The 25,499-nt window shown below is 38.5% G+C and overlaps 1 protein-coding gene across 3 annotated transcripts in view; it reads left to right on the forward strand.

Annotated features, from left to right (window-relative positions):
• Positions 1-25,499, forward strand: part of eml4 (EMAP like 4) — a 264,862-nt gene that overhangs the window by 144,684 nt on the left and 94,679 nt on the right. For 2 of the 3 annotated variants that reach the window (XM_080200602.1, XM_080200601.1), the window contains exons 2-5: positions 4,472-4,654; positions 15,183-15,312; positions 18,217-18,240; positions 21,121-21,261. In XM_080200602.1, coding sequence (XP_080056728.1) covers positions 4,472-4,654; positions 15,183-15,312; positions 18,217-18,240; positions 21,121-21,261 — 478 coding nt within the window. The remainder of the gene's footprint in view (positions 1-4,471; positions 4,655-15,182; positions 15,313-18,216; positions 18,241-21,120; positions 21,262-25,499) is intronic. The other variant, XM_080200603.1, reaches the window with a different exon arrangement.

Consider the following 25,499-nt stretch of genomic DNA (forward strand, 5'->3'; position numbering starts at 1 on the left):
CTTTATTTTTACTTTGTATAGAAATGTTCGTTTAAAAGGATCTCTGTCTGGGTTCAAGTATTTTAAAGTAGCTGGTTGGAGAGGGAATATAGGTATTTAATTTTATGCAGTAAAAGGTCTTGAAAAGAAGCTGCTCGAGTTTACTTTGAGTTTTAAGAGCTGATGTTGAAAACCCAAAAAAATGCAAACTCATGTTCAGAAATCTTTTAAAAATGTATTCCACTAGACACACTGGGCCTGTAAATATTGACTGGATTCCCAAAACAGAGTACACATATTAAGTTTCTTTATCTTTATAGCCATTGCTATATAATAGTTTAGAACTTCAAAGTCGTGTTTCAGTTGTTAGAATTCTTTTCGATGGGGGCAGTTTGATTGGGGTGTTGACATTTGTTAATCACTTAATTATTTTTTAAATAAATAATGTAATTCAGTATAAGCTTTTTTTAAAGTATTGGACATATCCCAAAATGACACAATGAGGCGCAAGGTTAGAACTATAAAATATAGAAATGGGCATAAGTGGAAAAAATGTAAAGTAATAAGCGTGCGCAATAATTTTCTCCAAGTTTTCAGCATGAAATGCATGAGAGATTTGCAGCTCCCAGAATTACTAATCAAGGTGAATGAATTTGATATAAGTGGAAGAGAAGTTGTGAACAGACTAACAGAACTCAAAGCAAATGAATTCCACAGATTAACTGGTTTTACTTCCAAAAATACTGAGAGACTGAATAGGAAATATAAGATGCATTGACCACCATGGGAGAGTGACCATACACTGTAGCGGTACCTGGACTTGGCAGACAATTTAATGTAAACTCCGTTTCTAAAATGAGTGACTCCGATAATGGAATCAGGTATCAAGGATAAACATTATCATTCGTAAAATAACAATTGCTTCCATTTTCAAAATCATTCTAGTCCAAGGAAAGAAAAGAAACATTTTCATCCTCTCAGGGATATATTGTAGGGCAGCTAACTTTTGTGACAGCTGTAGAAACAGTGACCACAATACAATTAAATCAATTACTGAACCAACTGACCTCATTTTCCCTGATCCTACCACAATTTAGTGATGGCCCATTGATGAATGGAGGTCACAAGACTTCCCTGCATCTTCTGAAAGCTGCTGAATAAACCCTTAGGAGTTTGCGACTACTTCCCTGTTATGGGAATGGGGCTGGTTCCTTGCTTTGAATTCATTGAAAATCATCCCCATCACCTTGTGACCCCTTCTATGTGATTCTCAATCTACCTCCATTTCTCTTTCGTCTGGAATCCCATGATAATTCTGAAACATCCAGCTGTCACTTCTCTTGCTGGTGGTGGTGGCCTATGATTGGCCAACAGCTCTGAGCAGCCAGGACTTCTGCTGCTGCGACCTCAGTCGCTTGGAAAACCTGATATTGACCACCTGATTATGTCGGGCCACCCTCTTGGAACTGACTGTGTCCATGCCGGTTTACTGACCAGAGAGACAGCATGGACATAATCCCAGCCCTTCGATTAAAACCATTACTGTGTTCTTACTGAGTCTCTGTGGTGGTTTAAAAAGATACGCAGCAGGCTTCAAAGGTCCAAACAAACGAAGAGCTTTATTAAAAGGACGTTAACGTTGCAGACTGCTAACGTACGATGATGTCATTAGTGATGTCCACGTGATCGGTCTCTCAAAGTGTCCCTGTTCCACTGCAAAGCCATAAATGACATGAATACACAACACTTTTCCTTCCCCTTTAAATCATAGGTTCCTGACACCAATAACAGTCTAACATTAACAATCAAAATTTGCAATATGAACAACAGCCAATAGGTAAGAAGCTTCAGAGGCTGCTGTTCTGTATGGTTTTCAGTGAATCTCATGCATCTGCTTTTCAGTATTTACTGCAACCTCGCGTGTCTTTGACTTGGTTTGGACATTGTCCGTTGTTTTCTTAACCGAAGTTGGCATAGTGTTCTGAGATTGACTCGGTGTTGAAGTGTTCTCAACTGAGATGCTGTCTCCCCTAATTGGTTTAGGTAGTGTGAGGCTCTCAGGAAGGTTGAAGTCTTTTGTTGGCACAACTTGATGTGGACTCTCTGGCTCTTGTCTGTGGCAGATTTGTTCTTGTTGCCAAAAGTCGATTCACATGTCTTCTCCATGTTACATCATCTTGTGTTTGCACCATATATGAGACCGATCCTGTGTATATTAAGATGAGGGCAAGTATCCACTTTTCATCTGCGGTAAAGTACCTTGCTATAATTTTTTGACCCTGACGAAAAACACATTTCATTTGTTCTCCTTGTTCCATTGTATAACTTGATCTTACTGTTTTTTCTCGACAATTTCTCTTGTCTCGGTGGTTTAAGCAAATGAAACGCTATGAGTACTTGATGGTTAACCATGAACAATGCTATAGAAACTTAGATTATTGAGCTTGCAGTATTTCTAAACATCAGCAGGAATTGGCTCAATTCTTTAGACAATGAATCTTGCTCACTAGTTACCTTCAGCGAATGTTTCATCATCGCTACAAAGCATTCTGCCATCCCATTTGTGGCAGAATGTTAGGGAGTGGATCAGTTGTGCTGAATCCAGTTCTCTCTTAAATTCTTGCGGCATTAGCTGTGGTTCATTATCACTCATGAGTTGTTCAGGGTAATCAAATCTGCTGAAAATTTCATCCAGTCTTTCAGTTGTTCTCTCTGAAGACGTTGTCTTCACAATGGCAACTTCAGGCCATTTCGAGTGCACATCGCCCGGAATGAGAAATCTTGCAAACAGTCCAGAATAATCTGTATATACTATTTGCCAGGCCTCTTCTGGTCATTCCCATTGGTGTTATGGAACTAATGGTGGCAGGTTCCATATTTTTGTACAAGACAAACACATGCCTGCCTTCTCCTCGATTTCAGCATTAAGACCCGGCCACCAAAAATAGCTCCTAACTATCTCCTTCATCCTTACAGTGCCACAGTGGCCTTTGTATAATTGGTTTAATACACATTTTCTTAATAATGGTGGAATTGGAATGATGACTCTTATTCTCCAGAGGAGACGTACAGATAGTTTGAGTCTTCAGGTAGAATATAGCTTTAACTGAGAGTTTGCTCCCAAGGTCTTACCGAGAAGCACCATGTCCATGACTTCTGACAGTATTGGCTCATTCCTGGTATGTTTCTTCTCTTGTCCTGCGATTACAGGAGTGTTATCTCCTTAAATGAACGGTTTATTGAAGAATCATTGAGCACTGGGTATGGGTAGTTGGGAGTGTCCATTAGCATTCCCACACAAGTTTGACCTGCAATACTTTATGTATTGGTGTGCTGGCAACAGTAATGTCCACCTCTGCATCCTACTCACTGAGTGATGGAATCCCAATATGAGGCCCAAATATCATTGTCAGAGAACAATGGTCCATCAGTAAAGTAAGTTACCTCCCATACAGGAGGTCAAATGCTACGTCCCGCCGCTATCATGTTGGCTTGGATAAAATAGTTGAATCTGTCTGTATATGAGTTCCATCACTCTATATTCTCATTAAACACAACACCAAAACTTCCCACCATTTTTTACCATGGAATGGGCCTGCATGAGCATGACGTGCCACATAATTTTTTAGCACAACCTTGTTTCCTTTCTCCTCAAAGCAAGGTAGACTTGATCTGAACCTGCTTCCATTTGCGTTTTGTAACAGCCCCAGCTCTAATTTTTTTTGTTGCAAGGTACTTACTACTCACGGTGTTCCTGCTACTCACTGTACTCCCAGTACTGTTACAGACTTTTTCAGGCTGAGCACGTGGTCAGCTTCTTTCCAAAGTTGTTTTGTCCAGAATCTTCTATTTCTTTTGGTTCCTCTGGTGATCAACCATTGTTTGGCTCCCCTCTGTTGCCAGCTTTCATGTAGCAATGATTTCATTTATTAATGCCGCTGTCTACAATGCTGCCAAACGTGTTTCACTTTTTTTTTCTTTTGGGGTGGCTGCAAGTGTGGTCTGACTACCTCGTCGCCAGTTTTCTATGAGGTGGTTTTAAAGACAGGCTGTGGGTCTCAAAGGTTCAAACAAACAAAGAGCTTTATTGAAAAGATGTTAACGCTGCAGGCTGCTAAGATAGACTGCCTGTTTGCCTGTGCGAATAGCTGGTGTCATCATTGAAATCATGTGATCGGTCTCTTAGGGTCCCTGTTCCACTGCAAAGCTGCTGGTGAGAAAACACTACAAATAACTTGAATACACAACATTCTTCTTATTTTTAAATTATATCCCCAAGTTTTTAAACTCTTCTGGTTTGTCTATCTTCATTAGCTATTTATAAATATTTCAAAATCTCAATTGGCTCATTTCATCACCTTTTCTCTAATATTCAGCCCCGCTTTTAAATATTCCTTCATTAGGTAGTAGTTGTTAATTTCTGAACTCATTTTATGCAGTTCATTTTTGAAAACTTTCATATGATTTTAGCTATTTTTTTTCCTTTTTTTAGATGATAGCATCTCTGGTGCAAGCACATCTGATGTCCAAGACCGCCTTTCATCCCTTGAGTTAAGAGTCCAACAGCAGGAGGATGAGATCACAGTGCTGAAAGCAGCCTTGGCTGATGTACTGAGACGCTTGGCCTTATCCGAAGATCAGACTGCCTCCTTAAGGAAAACATCACCTGGCAAAGGTGAGGCTCTTTGTTGAACATGCCCGTACATAAATATGTACATTGATTTGTTCACTTGAAATGCTGTTGCTATAGATAAAGAATATGCAATAGAAAATGCTGATGTATTGATTTAGCAATGTCAAAAATATTTAATTATTTTTAAAGCACCATGAGACATGGGAGCAAAATTAGACCACTTGGTCCATTGAGTCTGCTCCGCCAGTCAGTCATGGCTGATTTTTTTTATCATCCTCATTCTCCTGCTTTTTCTCTATAACCCCTGAATCCCAATATTAATCAAGAACCTATCTATCTCTTTCTTAAAGACATTCAATGATCGTCCTCCACAGCCTTCTGTGGCAAAGAGTTCCACAGATTCACCACTCTTTGGCTGAAGAATTCCAGATTTTCCTCCTCATCTGTGTTAAAGGATCATCCTTTTAGCCTGAGGTTGTGCCCTCTGGTTCTAGTTTTTCCTACTATTGGAAACATCCTCTCCTTGTCCACTCTATCCAGGCCTTGCAGTATCCTGTAAGTTTCAAGAAGATCCACCTCATCCTTCAAAACTCCAACGAGTACAGACCCAGAGTCCTCAATGGTTCCTCACTCAACAAGCTCTTCATTCCAGGGATCATTCTTGTGAACCTCCTCTGGACTCTTTCCAAGGCCAACATATCCTTCCTTCAATACGGGGCCCACAACTGCTCACAGTACTTCAAATAGGGTCTTAATAAAGCCTTATACAGATTCAGAAGTACATCCCTGCTTTTGTATTCTGGCCCTCTCGACGTGAATGCTAACGTTGCATTTACCTTCCAATCTGCCGACTGAACCTTTTATGTTAACCTGAAGAGAATCTTGAACAAGGACTCCCAAGTCCCTTTTTGCTTCTGATTTCCTAAGCATTTTTCCATTTAGAAAATAGTCTATACCTCCATTCCTCCTTCCAAAGTGCATAACCTCACACTTTTCCACATTGTGTTCCATCTGTCACTTCTTTGCCCACTCTCCTTACATGTCCAGGTCCTTCTCAGTCCCCTCAGCACTACTTGTCCCTCTACATTGGACTGGACATTATTTTTCTTATCATGCTGACTTGGAATTTTTAGATCACATATTTATTGAATAGCATGTATTTGTGACTTGAAGAGCATGTCCACAAAGTATTATTCATTTACGATGCACGGATGTTTGACAACTCCTCATAGTTCATTTTTAATCAGAAGTTATTTAGGTTTCTTTTATTCATTTATGGAAGATGGGCGTTGCTGACTGGCTGGCATTTATTGCCATTCCTGATTGCTCTTGAGAAGACAAATGGTGAGCTGCCTTCTTGAACTGCTGCAGTCCATGTTGTGTAGGTACACCCACAGTGCTGTTAGGGTGGGAGTTCCAGGATTTTGACCTGGTGAGAGTAGAGGGACAGCGATATATTTCCAGGTCAGGATGATGAAAGCTTGGATGGGAATTTCCAGGTAGTGGTGTTAGAATGTGAAAAGTTTAGGGGTTTTTTTTAACGGTAAAGGCATTATCTTGCTTTTTTATGTGAAAAAGCTCCAATTTATTAAAACATTTCGTAACTGAAATCCCTCATTCATGTTAATATTCTAATTAATCTACATTGCATATTTTCAATTGCTTTTCTATCCTTATTGAAGTGCCCAAAACTGCTGACAAATTTTTAAATGCAGCTTAACTCAAAATTTGTACAAGTTCTCATTTTGTTTTTGTAGTCCTTCACAAAACTAAGGATTTATGGTCTCATCTGCTTGAACATGCCCCCTTTAAATAACTTGTATGTCTGCACACAAAGATCCCTCTGCTGTTTGGCTCCATTTGAAATATCAGTCTCTAATGTTTATTTATTTTTCCATATTTTTACTTAGAATCCTTAATATTCTTATCATTGGCATGTTTTCAGAGTGCTTTCTTTGTGAAAATGAAATATTTAAGGTAAAGAATAAAAATGTTAGTCATCCGTGATCAGTTCTGTTGCCAAGTCTGCCTTCTTAGAACTGTCGTCCTCAAAATGGCTGTCTGGCATGCCAGTACACCTCAGTTGTTTCCTGCTACATTAAATCCTGGAAGTAGTACATTGGTACATCACTACTTAGCCATTTCAGCACACTAATCTAAAGTGCCTAATAAAGTTAGCAACGTAAATTCATGCCACCTGCTTAACGCTGTTAAAGAACAAACCTGAGCAACAAACTTTTTAGATTTTGTCATTTAATTTAATGTGGAGTCTGAAACATTCCTTTGTTGCTGCAAAGTGATATCAATACCTATGGTTGAACAGTAATTTTGCTGCATTGTAATGCTAACACAGACCTTCAAGTGTGAGAAGTGAGTAAGTGTTACTGGTGCCAGTAATGTCATTTACATAAGACTCCTGGCCTCACTACTAGACTCCAAGGGTAATAGTAAAAATGTTATGTCTTGAGACCATTTTTCACCCTGACTTGTTGAAATTTCTAAGCCAGATGTCTAGTACATTATTCAATACAATTTATAGTTTGGCCTACAAAGTTATAATTTATATTAAACTCAAAAACAAATAAGAGAATTTTTGTCCACATTCTACTTTCTACACTGGAGTTTTTGGGTCTCAAAAGGTTTTCGGTGTATAATTAGGAAGATCACGTTCACTGAAAATAAGCCATCGTAAGCTGCTGAAAATCGTAAATAATGCCAATGTAAAAGGAAACTAGAATATTGTTCCAATTTTTAAACCTTCCAGTCAGGAATAACTACAGCCAATATGGTGGGCATGTTTAGTTTAATCAGAGTTTAAGACACAATGTAACATACTAGTTACACAGCAGAAGCATACGACTGTGACAAGTAATGCGTAATGGTCTAGCTCGGGTAAGACGGCTGGGATGTGCAAACATCTTTTTCTCTATTCTGTCGTTTGTCAGTGCCTCACATTTTCTTGACATCTCAAGCCATTTAGGAGTGGTGGACTGGAGACTGCTTTAAGAGTTCTTCCAAATCGTTTCACTGCACTGTGGTTCAGTCACATACTCTATACTCTTTTTCAGAGGTGGACACCTGGCTAGATTAATGATAGGCCCAATCGTTCCATCATTATTTCAAAATACCCTACAAAGCATCGTGTTCATTGTCTGAATGAGGAGTTGAAAAGCCTGTCTTTAATGTTATTGTCTTGCCATTAGTTTCTTTAACCACATACCTGCTGAACGATCCCTTACAAACATTGTTTATTATCTCACCTGAGGCAGTTCTCCCTAACCAGTTTCACCCTCCCAAGTAACATTCCACCTTCAGACTTCAAGGCCAACTTGCAAAAGTGTCATGAATTCATATCTCTCATATCACCACGTGACGAAAACTGGGCACATGGTCTATTAATGGACTATATATAATGGCTACCCAACAAACTAATGAACCAGGTTTTCTTTCACTAAACTAAATTCTCTTTTATCTCCACATACCAATGAACTTGCATATTTCAGCAAGGTTGGGAAATTTAAATGAAGCACCTAACACAGTGTGAGTGTATTTGTTTAAGCATCTACCAGTTGCTCTAGGTTGATTGTTGAAGCTTTGTCTTGCCAAAACCTTTTCCGGGCTAGGTAAACTGTCATCACCTAGGAATTAACATTCCACTGATATTTCTAGAGAAATCTTAAACAGCTTCCAGGAAAACAAAATTTATAGCACCACTCTAATCTTTTACCTATTTCAAACTGACTTATTCTAAACTCTTAACATAGTACCTAGCCCTCCTTCAGGGTGAAATCTTTAATCTGCTTCAAATCCAGACTAAATATATACCTGAAAGAACACTATAATATTTCTGGTAACATTCGTATCAACCATGTTCCTATTCTTAGCACTTGTCTAGCAAGGGCTATCTTAATTGTCCAGTATTTTTTTTCCTGTCCTACTCTCCCTATCTTCTCACTTGTTCGCCCCTCTCCTTTTTATTTGCTTCACTTCATTTCATTCTTCATTTTTTTGCTTCTTCCTGTCTCCCTTTGTCTGGCATGCTCTCCCTAAGCTCTTATCTGTCTTCCTCTCCTTTCTCTTTGTTCCTCTTCCTGTCTCTCTCCCTCCCTTTCTCTGTATCTTTGCTCCTTATCTTTCCCTCTCCCTCTTTCAATTCCCCTTCTTTGTAATTCATTCTCACTCAGTCACATTGTGTGTCTGTGTGTCTCTCTCTCTCACTCCTCCCTGTCTTAAAAGTCTAAATAAAAAGAATGTGATAAAGCATCAAGAGGTGAAAAGCAGACAAAACAGAAAAGATAATGATCTTGGCTAATTTGAAGTGAAAGTAATCACCAAAGGAAATATATTTTCTGGGCTGTTGGATTGAAATGAAGAAATTTCACGGTTAGTACGTCATTCAATACAGTTTATAGTTTGGCCTACAAAGGTATTAAACTCAAAAACGAATAAAAGAATTTTTGTCCCCCACACAAATTTCATGAAGAAATGGGATGGCACAGTCGCTAGCACTGCTGCCTCAGAGCGCCAGTGACTCAGGTTAGATTCCCAGCTTGGGTCACTGTCTGTGTGGAGTTTGCATGTTCTCCCCGTGTCTGCATGGGTTTCCTCTCACAGTCCAAAGATGTGCAAGTTAGGTGGATTGGCCACGCTAATTTGTTCCTTTATTGTCAGGTGGATTAGCTAGGGTAAATACGTGGGGTTATGGAGATAGGGCCTGGGTGCGATTGTGATTGGTGTGGACCCGATGGCCTCTTTCTGCACTGTAGGGATCCTACGATTCTAAGAAGCAGGAAAGAAAATCATGATGGCTAATACGAAAGCTGTATTTTTGTCTCGGTGCTTGAATATGGAGGACGTTTCTGCCTGAATTAATTGTATCCTACTTTTAAGATTTGCTACTAGAGAGAATAATTTCCAGTGGCATTATATTTGAGTTTTGGCTTCCTCCTTTCTGAAATGTCCTCTTTAAAGTAACATTTTCGTGCATAGTTCAATATAAATAACATTTAAACATGCTTTAAAGTTTATGGTTGTTGCATTTTTACCATTTGAATCTCTGGTTTTGTTAACGTCTGATTGATGGGATCAGTTCGTTTAAAAAAAATTATCCTTTGATTGGAAGTCATGATCTGATTTTAAAATCATATCCACTCCTATACATTTTGAAATAGTCAAAGCTTTAAGAATTTATGATTTCATAATTTATTAGAATCTCTTTTGTTGTGCCTAGCAACTATGGGGTCAGGAACAGCAATTCCATTTTATTATGCATTGACATCCAGATCTGGAATAGAGGGGAGCTGCCACATAACGACGGCCAACATCTGAACAAGCAGGGTGTTATTGTACTGGCAAATTAATTAACTAGGGAAGTCATATGTTTGTTACATGAGGAAGGATCGTGCTCTGGGATAACAAAAACAACCAGTTATTTATCATTCAAAAAATTCAGCTAGTTTGTTTGATATAAGTCGTCCTTTACTAATCGATTAATCCATAAACCCTTTTTTGAAAGTTTCAGTTTCAAATTTTAATAATTCTGTATTAGTCCAGACAAAACAACAATTATTTCAGTATTTTGTAATGATTTCCAAACTTCTGTGAACAGTCACTAGTTTAACCCCTTGGTTTTCTTTGTCTTGTTATCCAATATCCACTTTGTCTAAGGATTTTATTTGAATCAGGGTTATAACTTTTATTCTGAACCCTTTGCTTAACCTTATTTCAGCCTACACATTTGACCTCAGTGTTTATCATTACATTTTAAAGCAAAGATTCTCATTTAGACATTGCAGTTTCAGTTCTTGCAATTATTAGGATGTTGATGGAATCCAGAATTCACTTATGTTTTTACTTCTTTGAACTTCGACAGCTTGGCTTGGATCCTGGTCACCAGTTACTGAAGTTTATTTTACTTCTATCTTTGCATGTGGCTGCTGGCTTTTGAGAAAAATTGAGCTAAGTGCCTGACATTTTTCTGGTGATTTGCAGTATTGACATGGTGTGGCTAGTTAGTTTCGTATGAAAAATAAATATTTTTAGTACAAAGATTTTCAAATAATCCATGTTATTTCACCGGAAGGATTTTGACTTTCCAAACTGTGTATGTAATTTGACTTTCAGATATTTCATAATAGATCTTTAACATTTTATTTTCTGCATTGGGTGTATTTACTGGAGGCAGTAAGAAGCATCTTTTTTTAAATATAAAAACTGAAAATTCTGGAAATACTCAGCAGGGCTGGCAACATCTGTGGAATAGAGCAGTTAGTTTCATGCCCATGACCTTTTGTGAGCATTTTATTAGGATTAATTTTGAAGTGGTGAAGTTAGAATCAAGCATATTGTTGAGGGTTTTGGGGGGCTCACTTTTAGGTTTTAGTACCACATGGTTAAGTACTGTACAGTTTTCAAAATTCTGTTTTGAATTTAAACCAACAGAAAAATAGCAGCCTGAATTGTCATTATGCCCTAAAGTAGGTATGATTCTGATGACATACTGTGTTGAGGTACCAGAGGTTTGAGAATCATGAGTCTCATCAAAAGACGTTTAAGAAATTTAAAAAAAACAGGAGCGATGCAAAACAGGGTGTTGACTAACTATTACCCATTCTTTTACTCACGCTCGCAGGGTGTGAACTCCCATTTGTCATTAAGAGATTGCTTGATGAAAGGTTTTACGAATCTCTGTTCCATCCTAGGTTCGTCCCACCACGCACCACATGTTTAAAGTATATCAGAAGGTGGTAACCCTGTGTGGCTGAAGTCTTTCAGAGGTGGTGGGGGAGGAAGGTTTCCCAAGGGATGAGGATTGCCAATCATCTATTGTAACTTTGGCAAACAGATACATTAAAATTCCAGACTAACAGCAGAAAGACCTTTTGCTATAAAAGGGCTTGTGAGAAACCCAATCCTGTAACTTAAGTGCTTTGAGAAAACTGCTCTTGGGGTTTTGCTGTCACACTCTTTCATTTGGTGTTGCAATTTCTTATTTATTAATTACATTTTTCCATTTAATTTCCCTGTTTCACACCTCACACAAAAGTTACTTTAACAAAATACTGTTTACAAGTTTATTTAATACAAATTTAATAACATCATATGGAACCTGTGGGTAGGTTATATATTCAGTGTATAATGCATAAAGGAAAGATAGATTATGACGCTAAACTAGCTCTAAATATAAAAAATGATAGTAAAAGTTTTTACAAATATATAAAGAGGAGGAGACTGGCTAGAGTGAATGTTGGACCCTTGGAGGACGAGAGGAGGGCTTTAGCAGTGGGTAATGAGGAAATGGCTGAGACTTTAAATAAGTTTTTGTGTCAGTCTTCACAGAGGAGGACACAAATAGCTTGCCGAATATTAAAGATAGAAGGATGGTAGGAGATGAGGTTCTTAATTCAATTACTGTCACTAGAGAGGTAGTGCTTGATAGACTAACGGAACTGAAGGTAGACAAATCCCTGGGACCGGATGGAATGCATCCCAGGGTTCTGAAAGAAATGGTAGAAGTAATAGCAGATGCCTTAGTAATTATTTATCAAAATTCGCTGGATTCAGGGGAAGTGTTGGAGAATTGGAAAACAGCTAATGTTACACTGCTGTTTAAAAAAGGTAGCAGACAAAAGGCAGGGAATTGTAGGCCGGTTAGCTTAAGGTCAGTAGTTGGAAAAGTGCTAGAATCCATCATCAAAGAAGAAATAGCAAGACACCTAGAAAAGAACTGTTTGATCAAGCAGACGCAGAATGGATTCGTGAAGGGGAAGTCGTGTTTAACAAATTTATTGGATTTCTATGAAGATGTGACTAGTGCAGTAGGCAGAAGGGGAACCGGTGGATGTGGTGTTTTTAGATTTCCAGAAGGCGTTCGATAAGGTTCCTCACAAAAGGTTGCTGCAGAAAATTAGGGTGCACGGAGTTGGGGGTAAGGTGTTAGCGTGGATTGAGGATTGGTTATCTAACAGGAAGCAGAGAGTTGGAATCAATGGGTGCTTTTCTGGTTGGCAGTTGGTGACCAGTGGAGTGCCACAGGGATCGGTGCTGGGGCCTCAACTGTTTACCATTTACATAGACGATCTGGAGGAGGGGGCTGAGTGTAGGGTAACAAAATTTGCTGATGACACGAAGATGAGTGGAAAAGCAAGTTGTGTGGAGGGCGCAGAAAGAATGCAGAGAGACCTGGACAGGCTGAGTGAGTGGGCGAGGACCTGGCAGATGGAGTATAACGTCAGCAAATGTGAGGTTATCCACTTTGGTAGAAACAATAGTAGGAGGGATTATTATTTAAAGGGTGAAAAGCTGCAGCATGCTACCGTGCAGAGGGACCTGGGGGCCCTTGTGCATGAATTGCATAAACTCAGTCTGCAGGTGCAGCAAGTGATCAAGAAAGTGAATGGAATGTTGGCCTTTATAGTGAGGGGGATAGAATATAAAAGCAGGGAGGTCTTGCTGCAACTGTACAGGGCACTGGTGAGGCTGCAACTGGAGTGCTGTGTGCAGTTTTGGTCCCCTTATTTGCGAAAGGATATATTAGCCTTGGAGGGAGTACAAAGAAGGTTCACCAGGTTGATACCGAAGATGAGGGGGTTAGCTTATGAAGAGAGATTAGACTTTAGAAGGCTGAAGGAGGATCTTATAGAGACTTGCTAGATAGGGTAGAGGTAGAGAGATTCTACCCGCTTAGAAAGGATAGCAGAACTAGAGGGCACAGCCTCAAAATAAGTCGGGGGGGGGCACTTTAGAACGGAGTTGAGGAGGAACTTCTTCACTCAAAGGGTGATGAATCTCTGGAATTCTCTGCCCATTAAAGTGGTGGAGGCTACCTTGTTGAATATATTTAAGTCACGGGTGGGTAGATTTCTGATAGACAAGGGAATTAAGGGTTATGGGGAGAAAGCGGGAAAGCGGAGCTGATTCACTTCAGATCAGCCATGATCTTACTGAATGGCGGGGCAGGCTGAAAGGGCTAGATGGCCTACTCCTGCTCCTATTTCTTATGTTCTTAATTTCTTACCATGGGTCACTAGAGAGGTCAGAATGATGAGGTTGCTTTAGCTACTGTTGAATTGTAAATGTACCACTTTGTAGTGGTTTGTAGCCACTTTCCAAACATTTGATTGCTCTATAATTAATTAACTTTAGAGATCTCCACATTGGGCCTCCAGTTTCACTATTGCTACAGTCACTCTGTCTACTGCATGCAGGTGTAATAAGAGAAAGATAAAACCTACGTTTACACAGCACCTTTTATAATATTTCAAATCACTTTACAGGCAATTCAGTAGCTTTGAGTTGTAGTCACTGGAATAATGTAGATGATATCAAATGGCAGGGCAGGCCAAGCAGCCAAATGGTTTACTCCTCCTAATACATGTTCAAATGTCATCCTGGATGGATGAGATGAGCTGGACTAGATGGTCTTTGTTAGCCATCTTGTGAACCGAGGGTGGAATCATGACTGGAGTTTTGTTGTTATGTTGCCAATGAAAGTTGACTGTGAGCAAACTTTCTGGAATGAAATTGTCAGGACAGGAATGCATAATGGGCTCATAGTGTGTAAGTAGTGTTACAATGCACGTGATTCTCAAGAGTTTTTTTCCGTTGACTTCAACTGCATCCTTTTGCCTATAAACCTATTATCCCGCTCCACCTTGGTGCTTTTTATGAGTTTTCAAGGTTGAAATATTGTGATAAAGTGTGTTGCAATTTTAAAATTAATTCATGGGATAATAGCTGGGCCAGCATATATTAGGAAGATGATGGCAAGCTGCCTTATTGAACTGCTGCAGTCCATGCGGTGTCGGTACGCCCAGAGTACTGTTCGAGAATGAGTTCTAGGAGTTTGACCCAGCGACGTTCAAAGAATGGTGATATATTGCCAAGTCAGTGTGGTGAGTAGCTTGGAGGGGAACTTGAGCTGATGGTATTACCATGTGTCTGCTGCACTTGCTAATATAGATGGTAGCAATTGTGAGTTTGGAAGGTACTGACTAAGGAACTTTTAATAAGTTTCTGCGGTGCATCGATGTAAGTGGGAGAGTGTTTGCTCACACATCTCTCGTGCCTTGTTGATATTGCACAGGATTTGTGGACTCAGGTGGTGAATTCCTTGCCGCAGGAATCCTTGCTATGATCTGCTCTTGTGGTCATAATGTGTTTACATGGCTAGTCCAGTTGTGTTGTTGGTCGCTGGTAATCCCCAGAATGGATAATGGGGGATTCAGCAATGGTAATACCTTTGAATGTCAAGGGTGATAGTTAGATTCTCCCTTGCTGGTGATAGTCATTGCCTGGCACTTATGAGACTCAAATGTTCCTTGCCACTTGTCAGCCCAACCTTCTATATTATCCATGTCTTGCTGTGTTTGGACAAGGACTGCTTCGTTGGCCTTGCTATCCCATGAATGCATTAAAATAAGTGGCAATTTGTTTTAGCATGTACGTTTTACTGCTCAAGATTAATGTTAAAAGGACACAACTTAACCTGCAACCTACAGAATAAATAGGAACTAAATTCTGATTTATAAGATGAGCTGTAAATTGATATCCTTGTATCATTTGATTTCAGGACAGCCAGCTTTGCGGGAAGCTTATTCCTTGTCATGCATAACTAATGGGAGTCCAATGACTAGGAAACCAATGCATAGCTCAGCTTTGTCCATTGCCAGGAAAGAAACTCTCTCTTCTGCTGCTAAGAGGTATGTACTTTTTTATATATGAGGAAGTCGATTAGAGAAATGTACATAGAAATCTATAATGTTTTGTGTAGGGCTCCACATCATTAAAGAATAACATTTCTGTACATTTTTTAATTCACTGTAATGTGTTTTACACTGTATGTGAACCTTTTGTAAGATATACTGAGATATTAACATTAGTGCAATGTTGAGGGGGGTGTGCATCTAGACTAGATACATGTATGCTAGATGGTAACAATCATACCTTGCACTGAAATGTAAGCTGCCTTTCATTGGTGAGATGCATGAGTTTTGCCACAAGTTCTTGCACTGAATAAATTTAACTTGCAATTAACACCCACTTATTACCCTGACTCTTTAAGACCAGCTCGCAAGTATTGCTTAAACCTGCTCCTTTTGAAGATCTGATTAAAATTAATGCTGGGGATTTTTGTAATTACTAGTTGCAAATCTTTTGATCTTTTGCAAATACAAAGAAAGAACTTGCATTCATACTGGTGACAGAGGGAGGGTGGAAGATGACCATTCCAGGTAGATGGTGATTCTAGCCATTTTTCCAAACTTGCAGTCAGCTGGCAGTTTTCAAGTCCAACTGGATAAAGGCCTCAGGGGTAGTGGGAGAAGTTTAGATTATGATGCATGGGAGGATTTGAAAATCTCATTGTTCAGCAGGTGTACAAGTGAAAGCCATGGACACAGGTGCTTAAATCATTGCCTGCCTTCTTCACACAGTTCTGTTGCCACAGAGTGCACGTAATATTTTTGTAATCTTGGGATTAGGAGGTGAGGATATGACAAAGAAGGGCAGTTATCATTAACAGCAGAGGAGGCCGCGATGCCAGCAGCAGACAGTACCAGAGAAACTGGTCAGGAGGTAAGCATCAAGGGAAGGCAACATAGGAGACCGGCATTACCAAGTACCATGTCTTCAATACAGAACTAATATCTGCAAATGTAGGAGAGGCAATTTCAGAGATGACTGAGGCTGTTCTGTAGAGCAACCACAGGTTGAATGCTGCAGCAAGATCTAAAGCCACGTGGACTTGTGGGATTCCCATGCCAGTGTCCCTCAGGGTGATTGTGGAACTCAATTTCTTTTCCCCAGCAGTAGTTTCCAGGGCTTGATGGATGATGTTTCACATGTGACATTTCTCAGGCTGCCCCACATAGGTACAGAAAGAAGGTGACCAATGTCCTATTCCGCTGTGTGAATGAATCCATAAGTTACTCCATGGATGAGGACTACTAGGTGGCAAGAAAATTGGTCTTCAGGGTTGTCACTTGTTCCCCTAGTGCAAGGGGTCATTGATTGCACTCGTGGCCACTAGAGTTCCCTGGGATCCACTGGGGCTATGCATCGCAAGGATTTTCACTCCTTGAATATGCAGCCACAGTCAGGAAGTTCTCTGACAGTTTAACTGACAGGTCTGAGTTTTTTAATCCCTAGCCCAGGTTGACGGCTGAACCTGCACGCCGAGGGCTATGCTTTCCAGACATCCTAGCGCAATATAAGAGCGGTACAAGTTGGGTCATGCCTCCACCAGAGCCATCATCGAGCAAATATTGTTGAAAATGTGCTTCTATTGCCTCGACTGACCTGGAGGGGCACTGCAGCATACACCACAGAGAGTATCACAACGTCTTAGATTCATACTTAGAACCCCGACATCACCAGCTGAGGTGAAGTCATTTTTATCAGTTTGTGCATTTTTTTTCATTCCCTTATTTGTAATTTTTTATCTAATTGTATTCTGTTGACTGGAAGCAGACTAACGTGTATAATTATTGTGTGTTTGGAACATAGGGCAGGATTTGCCAGCCACACTTGCCCTAAAACCAGAAAATCCCACTTGAGGTCAGTGGACCTTTGCATGGTTCGCCCTCGCTCGCTACGATTCCCTTAGCGGTCATAATGGGAGAATTCCCCCCAAAGTACTTCTGGCCAGAAACAGGACATTACTATATTATTAAATGGTAATGTTCATCAGTGCAAGAATCTTGGGCAAATTGAAGTCAGTTTAATTTTTAGTATGTTCTGCGGTGGTGTTCTTTAAAACCATGTTTAAGGTCAATTATCATGATTTAGCATGAATTTAAATATAGTTTGACTAGTTTAGTGAATGCAGAGTTCATACTGAAGTCACTGTGCATTATGATTATGTAGTCACTGGTGCCTTGCATTTTAAAAGTTCCATGATTTTGGAATTCTGATAACATATTAAATTAGTTGAACTTTGTCCTAATGGCGTATGATATTCATTAAGCTTATTAACTGTCTCCTATGCACTCAATGTTAACAAAATCTAAAAGGGATCGTAAACTAATTATTTTTGGTGCTGAATTCAATCAAATCCCTTATCAGCTGTTAATAATGAGAGTCACATTTTGGTGTTTAATTTAGTTTAACTTAATTCAGTCATTTATCCTGTTTCAGCTTTTGGTGGTTTTGTTTAATTTCAATGAGCTTAAACCAAAAACAATCACTATGAATTGTCTGGAGACGCTCGAGAAATGAATATTAGTTTTCTTAAGTTGAATCCAAAAAAAACAAATTTCTAATTTTGTCACATGGAAAAATTGAGAAAACCCAGAAAATAAAATCCAATAATTTAAACCGATACTCTTTAACTCCTTTTGATCCCTTTACTCAAGTTTTCTTTTTGTTTGTTCACATTAAAATGACTGAAGCAAAATATGTTTTTATTTTGTAGTTAGATTGGTTTTATAACAACAGATCATGATTGTGCTTGTAATTTTGCACTAATTTGATAGAGCTCAGAATATCCATTAGAAATTTTAGAATGTCAAACTGTAATCATGTACTTCCAAAATGTTTACATTTCTAATTGTATAAAATTAAATGTATTTGCACAGTCACAGAATGACTTTATTTTTTATTCACAGTTATGGTCTGAAAGAGCAAAAAAAGTAAGTTGTTTTATGTCTTTTAACGTAGGAAAATTGGCTTTCATATGTTTTCCATAGTGGCTAAAACTGCACAGGGCTGTCAGATAGAAATTAGTTAATAATGTAGAAAACAGTACAAGTTAATAATAACGGAATTGAATTATGTGCCCGTGTGATGATGGAGTTAAATTATTTTGAATTCCCAAATTTCAAAAGAATGTACTTCACCCTTTGAACACTGAATATGATCTGCGAGTTGAATTTATTATATTTTTAAAGGAGAAAAAAATTTAACTGCAAAATAATCTTCTACCATTTTATAACTATTCCCTAGAACTTGAGTAATGTAAATCCTGATAATTATGTTGACTAAATTGAACTATTGTAACCTGGCTTGGTTGAAAAGACATATTCCGTTGCCAAAGGGTTCAAATTACCAGTGTAACTGGTTTTATAAACTGCAAATATATTGCTGCACCCCAATGCATATTATTACTTTTAGAACAGACAACTTCAAACATAACTAAGTAGGAAGTTACACTTTTTCTTCAGTAATTTATTCTTCCTTTTATAGTATCTCAGTACAGTGCATTGTGACTGTGGATCTGCTCGCAAGCTTCCAGTAGTGCCACTGTTATAATCAGCAGCTAACACATGCAGAATTGCTGCTCAGAGTGACGAAGGTTCTTATTTCACCCCTCCCATAGTGTCACAAGTCCGAATTATACGTGGCTTCGACGGGATCAGGAACTCATTTGCAGCTCAGATTTTTCAACCTAGAAGTACTGAAGAGATGGTTCTGCATTCTGAATGTTTAACTGATCTCTAATTTATAAAGCAAGTTTGTTAGTGCTACACTTGAGATTCAAGGCATTAAAAACCATTATAGATTTTGCCCAAAGTTGAAGGTTAGATTTGGAAATAAACTATTGTCTTTCAAATTTGTTCTGTTGATATACCAATTTGAAGAAGTATATTTTCTGGAGTAAAAATGCAGCAATGGAATGCAAAATGCAGAATGCAGTCTGGCATTCTTAACATGGTTGTCTGATCAACTTGAACCTTCATGCACTCTACATCAGTTACTACAATTGGTTTTAATTTTTTACTTTCTTGGAATCTGACTAGAGACTTCTTTCATTTTCAGTTCATAAAACTTAAGAATTCTTTCTTTGAAGCTCCTGTTTTGGCATCCTTTTACTTCTTCCTGCCCAGAATGTTTATCCCTTGAGTGCAATTTCGATTTCCCCGTTGCCTCCCCATCCCCCAGTATTCCCAGCCCACCAGCCAATATTTTGGATAGCAGTGGTGGCCAAAACAGCTGAAACTTTGAAGTTTTTTTTAAAAAGTTCCAGCTTTTTGGGAACTCCCACATCCTTCCCTTGACATTTTGTTAACAACAGTTTCTCAGCAGGAAGTTGAAGATTTGAATTTTATTCAATGTTAGCTAGAAAATGAAAAACAAGTTTATCTTCAGACTATCAAAGCATATTTAATTTCATATTATGACCTCTGCTTGTGTAGTGTGTAGTCATGCAAAACAATATAACCCTTGTATGACTATCTTCTGCATTTAAGTTTACAAATCTGAGAGTGAAAGAATTCGGATTTCATGCTTAAAAATATATCTTTTGCATTTCTTGCTTATTTTGTTTTTAGCAAAATAAGAACATAAGAAATAGGAGCAGGAGTAGGCCATCTAGCCCTTCGAGCCTGCCCCGCCGTTCAGTAAGATCATGGCTGATCTTTCGTGGCTCAGTTCCACATTCCCGCCCTCTCCCCATTACCCTTAATCCCCTCTCTTATCAAAAACCTATCAACCCGCGTCTTAAAAATATTTAGCGAGGTAGCCTCCACCACTTCAACGGGCAGAGAATTCCAGAGATTCACCACCCTTTGAGTGAAGAAGTTCCTCCTCAACTCTGTTCTAAACCACCCCCCCTTTATCTTGAGGCTGTGCCCCCTAGTCCTACTACCCTTTCTGAGCGGGAAGAGTCTCTCCACCTCTATCCTATCCATCCCATTCATCATCTTATATGTCTCAATGAGATCTCCCCTCATTCTTCTAAACTCTAACGAGTACAAGCCTAATTTATTCAGCCTCTCCTCATAGCTCAACCCCCTCAACTCCGGCATCAGCCTAGTAAACCTCCTCTGCACTCTCTCCAAGGCCAAGATATCCTTGCGTAAGTACGGCGCCCAAAACTGCACACAGTACTCCAGTTGTGGCCTCACCAATGCCCTATACAGCCGCAGCAAGACCTCCCTACTTTTATATTCAATCCCCCTCGCTATGAAGGCCAGCATCCCATTCGCCTTCCTGACCACCTGCTGCACCTGCAAGCTGGGTTTTTGCAACTCATGCACAAGGACCCCGAGGTCCCTCTGCACCGTCGCCTGCTGCAGTTTTTCGCCACTTAAGTAATAACCCTTCCTACCATTATTCCTACCAAAGTGGACCACCTCGCACTTGCCAACATTAAATTCCATTTGCCATTTCCTGGCCCATTCACCCAGCCTATCTAGATCCTTCTGCAGACTCTCCACACCCTCTGCACAATTTGCCGTTCCACCAATCTTGGTGTCATCAGCAAATTTCGACACCCTACACTCGGTTCCCTCCTCCAGGTCATCTATATAAATGGTAAATAGCTGAGGCCCCAGCACCGACCCCTGGGGCACTCCACTAGTCACCATCCGTCAATCCGAATAGCACCCATTGTATCTTGCATCAGAAGAAGATACTTTTTAAACTTAAAATGAAATATTCATCTGTCCTGCCAGCATTTTGCAATAGTTTAATTGCAATACATGTTTACATAATTTTGCTTTTAGTGCATTTGTGCTGACCAATCAATATGATTTTTGTTCGAATTTTTGTCATCTGATGCATTTTTCCAGCAATCCGGAGAAAATTGAAAAACCCCAGGAAAAAGAGACTGATGGCGAAACTCAATCTAATCATCAAACTTCTCAGTCCTCACAATCTCCCCAATCGCAAAGACACACTCAAGAGAACAAGAATCCTACTTCAGCCAAAAGGTTTCCAGGATACAGTAATATGAAGTACAATAGGGTTGTAACGATATTAGAATTATTATTGGTGGAACAAAATCCTACAGTTATTAAAATTCACGTAATTTTGTCAAAGACTATTTATTACCTTTTTTATGTTTAAGAAAGGATTTAAGTCAGGCGCTGAAGTTTCAGTATTTCTTCAATTGTGTTACTGTTCTCTCTGTTTAAAACTCAATCAGAACAGCGGGGATTTAATATTAATTCATTTTTCTTGCCATTTATTATGAGTAATATACTTGATAGTTGCTAGTTTTGCTGATTCTAAACTGTGCATATAAATCCAGATTCAGGGACCTCCCAAATCTGAAGAAAAATGGAACAACATTCCTCAGTTTAGAATTATTTTGCACCACTTCCATTTGACAATTGAGTGTAAATCCAGTGGATGTTAAAGTGATGTAGAAAGATCGGTTTCACTGAACACTTATTTGGAAAGCATGGATTTCCAGCCCTTGCCACTTTCTAAGCGTTCAAATCTTTAATTATCAGGAGAAAGCTCTGCTCATACCCACACCCAGGCCTGTATACAGATCTGTTTCAGGCAAGACCAATATTATTCTAACCAGATATGAGCCAGGCATGTGAGTGCATTTCTATTTGACTGAAACAAGAGCTGCAGCTACTGATTCCTAAACCAGTAACAAATGGTGTCAATACACCCTAAATGAGCACATAATGACAGGAGGAATAAGGCATATCAAAAAAAAATACATGCCATGATTAAATGAAGACAAAAGTAAGGAAGACATGATCACTGGCTCGTCCACTTTCATTTAAGTTAACATTCCACACAAAGCATCAAAATGCTTCAATCTTTAAGAAGATTATGGGGTCATCTGTTCATTTTGGATGGCAGTGATTACTTTCTCTTTGAGTCTTGGGAAACCTATTAAAAATTGCAGTTTGGCTTAGTGGACTTGAGCACTTAAGGTATTTGGAAAATTGAACCACTTGAAATGACACAATATGGGTTGAAATTCAGTTTGAGATGAGAGCGTTGATGAGAGGTTAGAATTCTGATGTGTTGCATCACACAGTGAAAAGAAGTCAAGAGTTATCTGCATGGTAAGTTTTTGAATTCAGCTTCATTATCTATTATGGAGAACGCCAGATTGAGTCAAACTCTTGCATGCAGGAACTGAAATTTTTTATGGGAAGTGGGGGTGTGGTCACTGGCACTGTTCGGGCTCTTCATTACAGCTGGCTGTGGAACAGCTTTGCCAAAGGCCCGGCAGTAAGTTTTGTTTTTTTCAGTTAGGTACTGGCGAGTTGCAGGGAGACAAAAGAGAAAGTTAGTCAGGGTGATGTGTACAGAAATAGAGCTTTGAATTTTTGTACCTTTTTCACTAACAAAATACATGCATTTAAATTCATAATTTGCAATGTGCATAATTGATCATTTATTTATTAGGGAGAGAAAAAGAAATCACTAATTTCATCTGCCAATTTTCTGTAAAGTTGAGGAAGTCCAACTGGACTGCCCTGCTTTCCTAGTTGACCACAAATATAGGGTGATAGGAAGTTTTGCAGTACTGTGTTTGATAACCCAACTGAAAATCTTTTAAATGTGTAGATGTGATGCTCGCAGCTTTGAATGAAGTTAGTGTTTTACCTATATCCTGTCAGACAAGGTAGATTTAGCAATCTTTTGTTGCAAAATATTTATGATACCTGATTATCGTTACAACCCTACGTTCTTAAATTCTTTACTGTACAAAACTATTAAGAACTGACTTTAGTCCAGTGGTCTGGATCATCTCCTAACAAATAGTTTTAACAAACATTATTTGATGGCAAAACTGTGTGGTCTGTAACCTTGAATTGTAGATTCTATTTGGTAAGAGTTGTTAGTCTAAATCTGTAAAGATTGAAAATAAATTAATCCACATTATATGGAAATTAGGACTGTTTAGCAAGATATGAGTTTTAAAGTTGAAAACTATTGTAATAAAACTCTTTTAAAATGGTAAAGGCTTTTAGTCAACAAATTATGTTCATTGAATGAATGCTAACGTATTATATTTGTTTGCTATTCTGACAGAAATATAAAGGCTAGCCACCCATCAGCATAACAGTAAAAGGGATTTTACGCAATGCTTTCATTATTTGCGCAATACCATGCAGCATAATTTTCCGATTCTTTTGTTTTGAACCATGTTTTTCAGTATCTTAAATATTTTCAGCAGTACGAGTTTAGGCGCTGTAATGATGTAAAAATAAATTAATTGTCATCTCCAGTTAAGTTCATAGGATTGTCCAGTCCATAAATAATTGCTCATGCTCACGCCACTGTTTTTTCATCCCTTGCAACCAAAAACTCTGCCAAAATAATTGAAAATTCTTAGACTTCAGAATGCCAATTGTCCATTAAAGTTAGGATTTGAGCTCGAGTCTAATCATCAAGACTTTGGCATTGCAATTATGATACTGAATTTGTAATACTAATTTATAATATGATGAGATTAAAATCTTGCCTTTTGTAATAAACTGATCTTGCTATAAATAATAAACATGATTTTAAAATTGTTAAGAGTTGATCTAAACTATTGGCAGTTTTTAAGTTCTTGTTGGATATTAGCATATGACTCAGGGCCTTGTTTGCATACAGTGCGCATGCGCAGCTGGGCTTCTATTCTAAAACAGGCTATGCATGTTGCTACATTTCTCAAACTGGTCATTTGCTGTTGTTTTGATTGCCATGACTTTCAAATATACACTCAGAACTGCTGGTACACAGTTCAGGTTATGCATTCCATGCACTTATATTTTTGACTTGATTAACTTTGCATGACTCTACCTTTTTGCAGTATCTTTGTGATGTTAACAGAAACTACATGGGGAGGGGATGAAGCTTCTTTTTCACTATCTCAGTGCCCGATTATCATCATAATAATGCTTTTAGAATGACTGAGTGCAAGATAAAGTCACAGCAGGAAGTGCAACCAATCTGAAGCTCATTAAATAAATTGGGCCTGCTTACCTTTTATTCACTACAAAGCTAATGCTGACTTTTATTTTGGGGGAGAAGAAGGAAACGGGAATCAAATTCCAATATTTTAAAAAATCGAGATTACTGTACAAGAGAAGTGAAGCTGATATCAAGGGGAAAATCTCAATTCTCAAGGTTCTGTTTCCTGTAAAAAGATTATTGATACATGGGCTTCATTGTCTTTTTTTCTTCAATTGAGAAAGTTGAGTACTGCAAAAACGCAAACCAAATTACGTTATGCAGTTTTAATTCTAAGCAGATGTGTAATATATTTGGCAAGATTTGCCACATGTATTCATTGATTTACTTGGTGCAATCAGTGATACTTTGGATTTATCAAAATGCTTGAAGAACCTGCAAATTATAAAGGGGAGTTCACACATTCAGAAATTTTTTCAACAGCATATTCAAATATCAATCAAAATCTTGAAAAGTATAGTAATTCGTCATGATGTTAGTTAGATGTTTACTATCACAGTTAAATCTTTCTCTAGGCATTATTCTTAATGAATAGCTAGAACAACAAACAGTTCATACATAAAAAACTTTTATGGTGATGATCTCAACTTAGACTGTCATTTGGTGTTCAATCAATTCATCAGATTTACAGTTTAAACTTACAGTTTTTAGTTGCTTGCTTATAAATCCAGATGGAATTTTCCTTCAGAATTCCCCTTCATTTAAAATGTTGCCAATTCTTCTACCTTTTCTGATTTCCCTATTCCTCATTTTTGTGATGAATGATCTAATACTAACTTCACAAGAACAGGAATAGGATGGCATTAGCTTTTTACTGTCGTGTTCAAAAGTGATGTCTACAGAAGGTTACATAAAGTACTATGTGGTGGACAAACTGAATCTTGTCATTATCAAATTAAAGGCTCTAAATCCTGTGCATTTTTTTTTATCTCTATCAGTGTAGCTCACGCTATTTGAAACTGTACTCTTTAGGGTTTTGATCAAATTTTATAAATGGAATAAAAATTACAATTTTCTTCATTCGGCTTTGGTTAATACTTCCTGCTGCATAACTGTTATGACTTGCACTGCCTTTTTAACGCTTAACTCAAATGAGATGCTAGATTAATCTAACTTTTCCTTTTGTCCAGCTTTGAAGACTTGCTTCCACTGCTTCCTACCTGGTGCTTGGTATTTCAGTTACTTCAAGTATTATGTAATCTTTCTTCACACACTCTGATAATCTTTCTTTGCT

Source organism: Carcharhinus amblyrhynchos, chromosome 12, assembly GCF_965287045.1.
Source record: "Carcharhinus amblyrhynchos chromosome 12, sCarAmb.v2.hapA, whole genome shotgun sequence".
Lineage (NCBI taxonomy): Eukaryota > Metazoa > Chordata > Chondrichthyes > Carcharhiniformes > Carcharhinidae > Carcharhinus > Carcharhinus amblyrhynchos.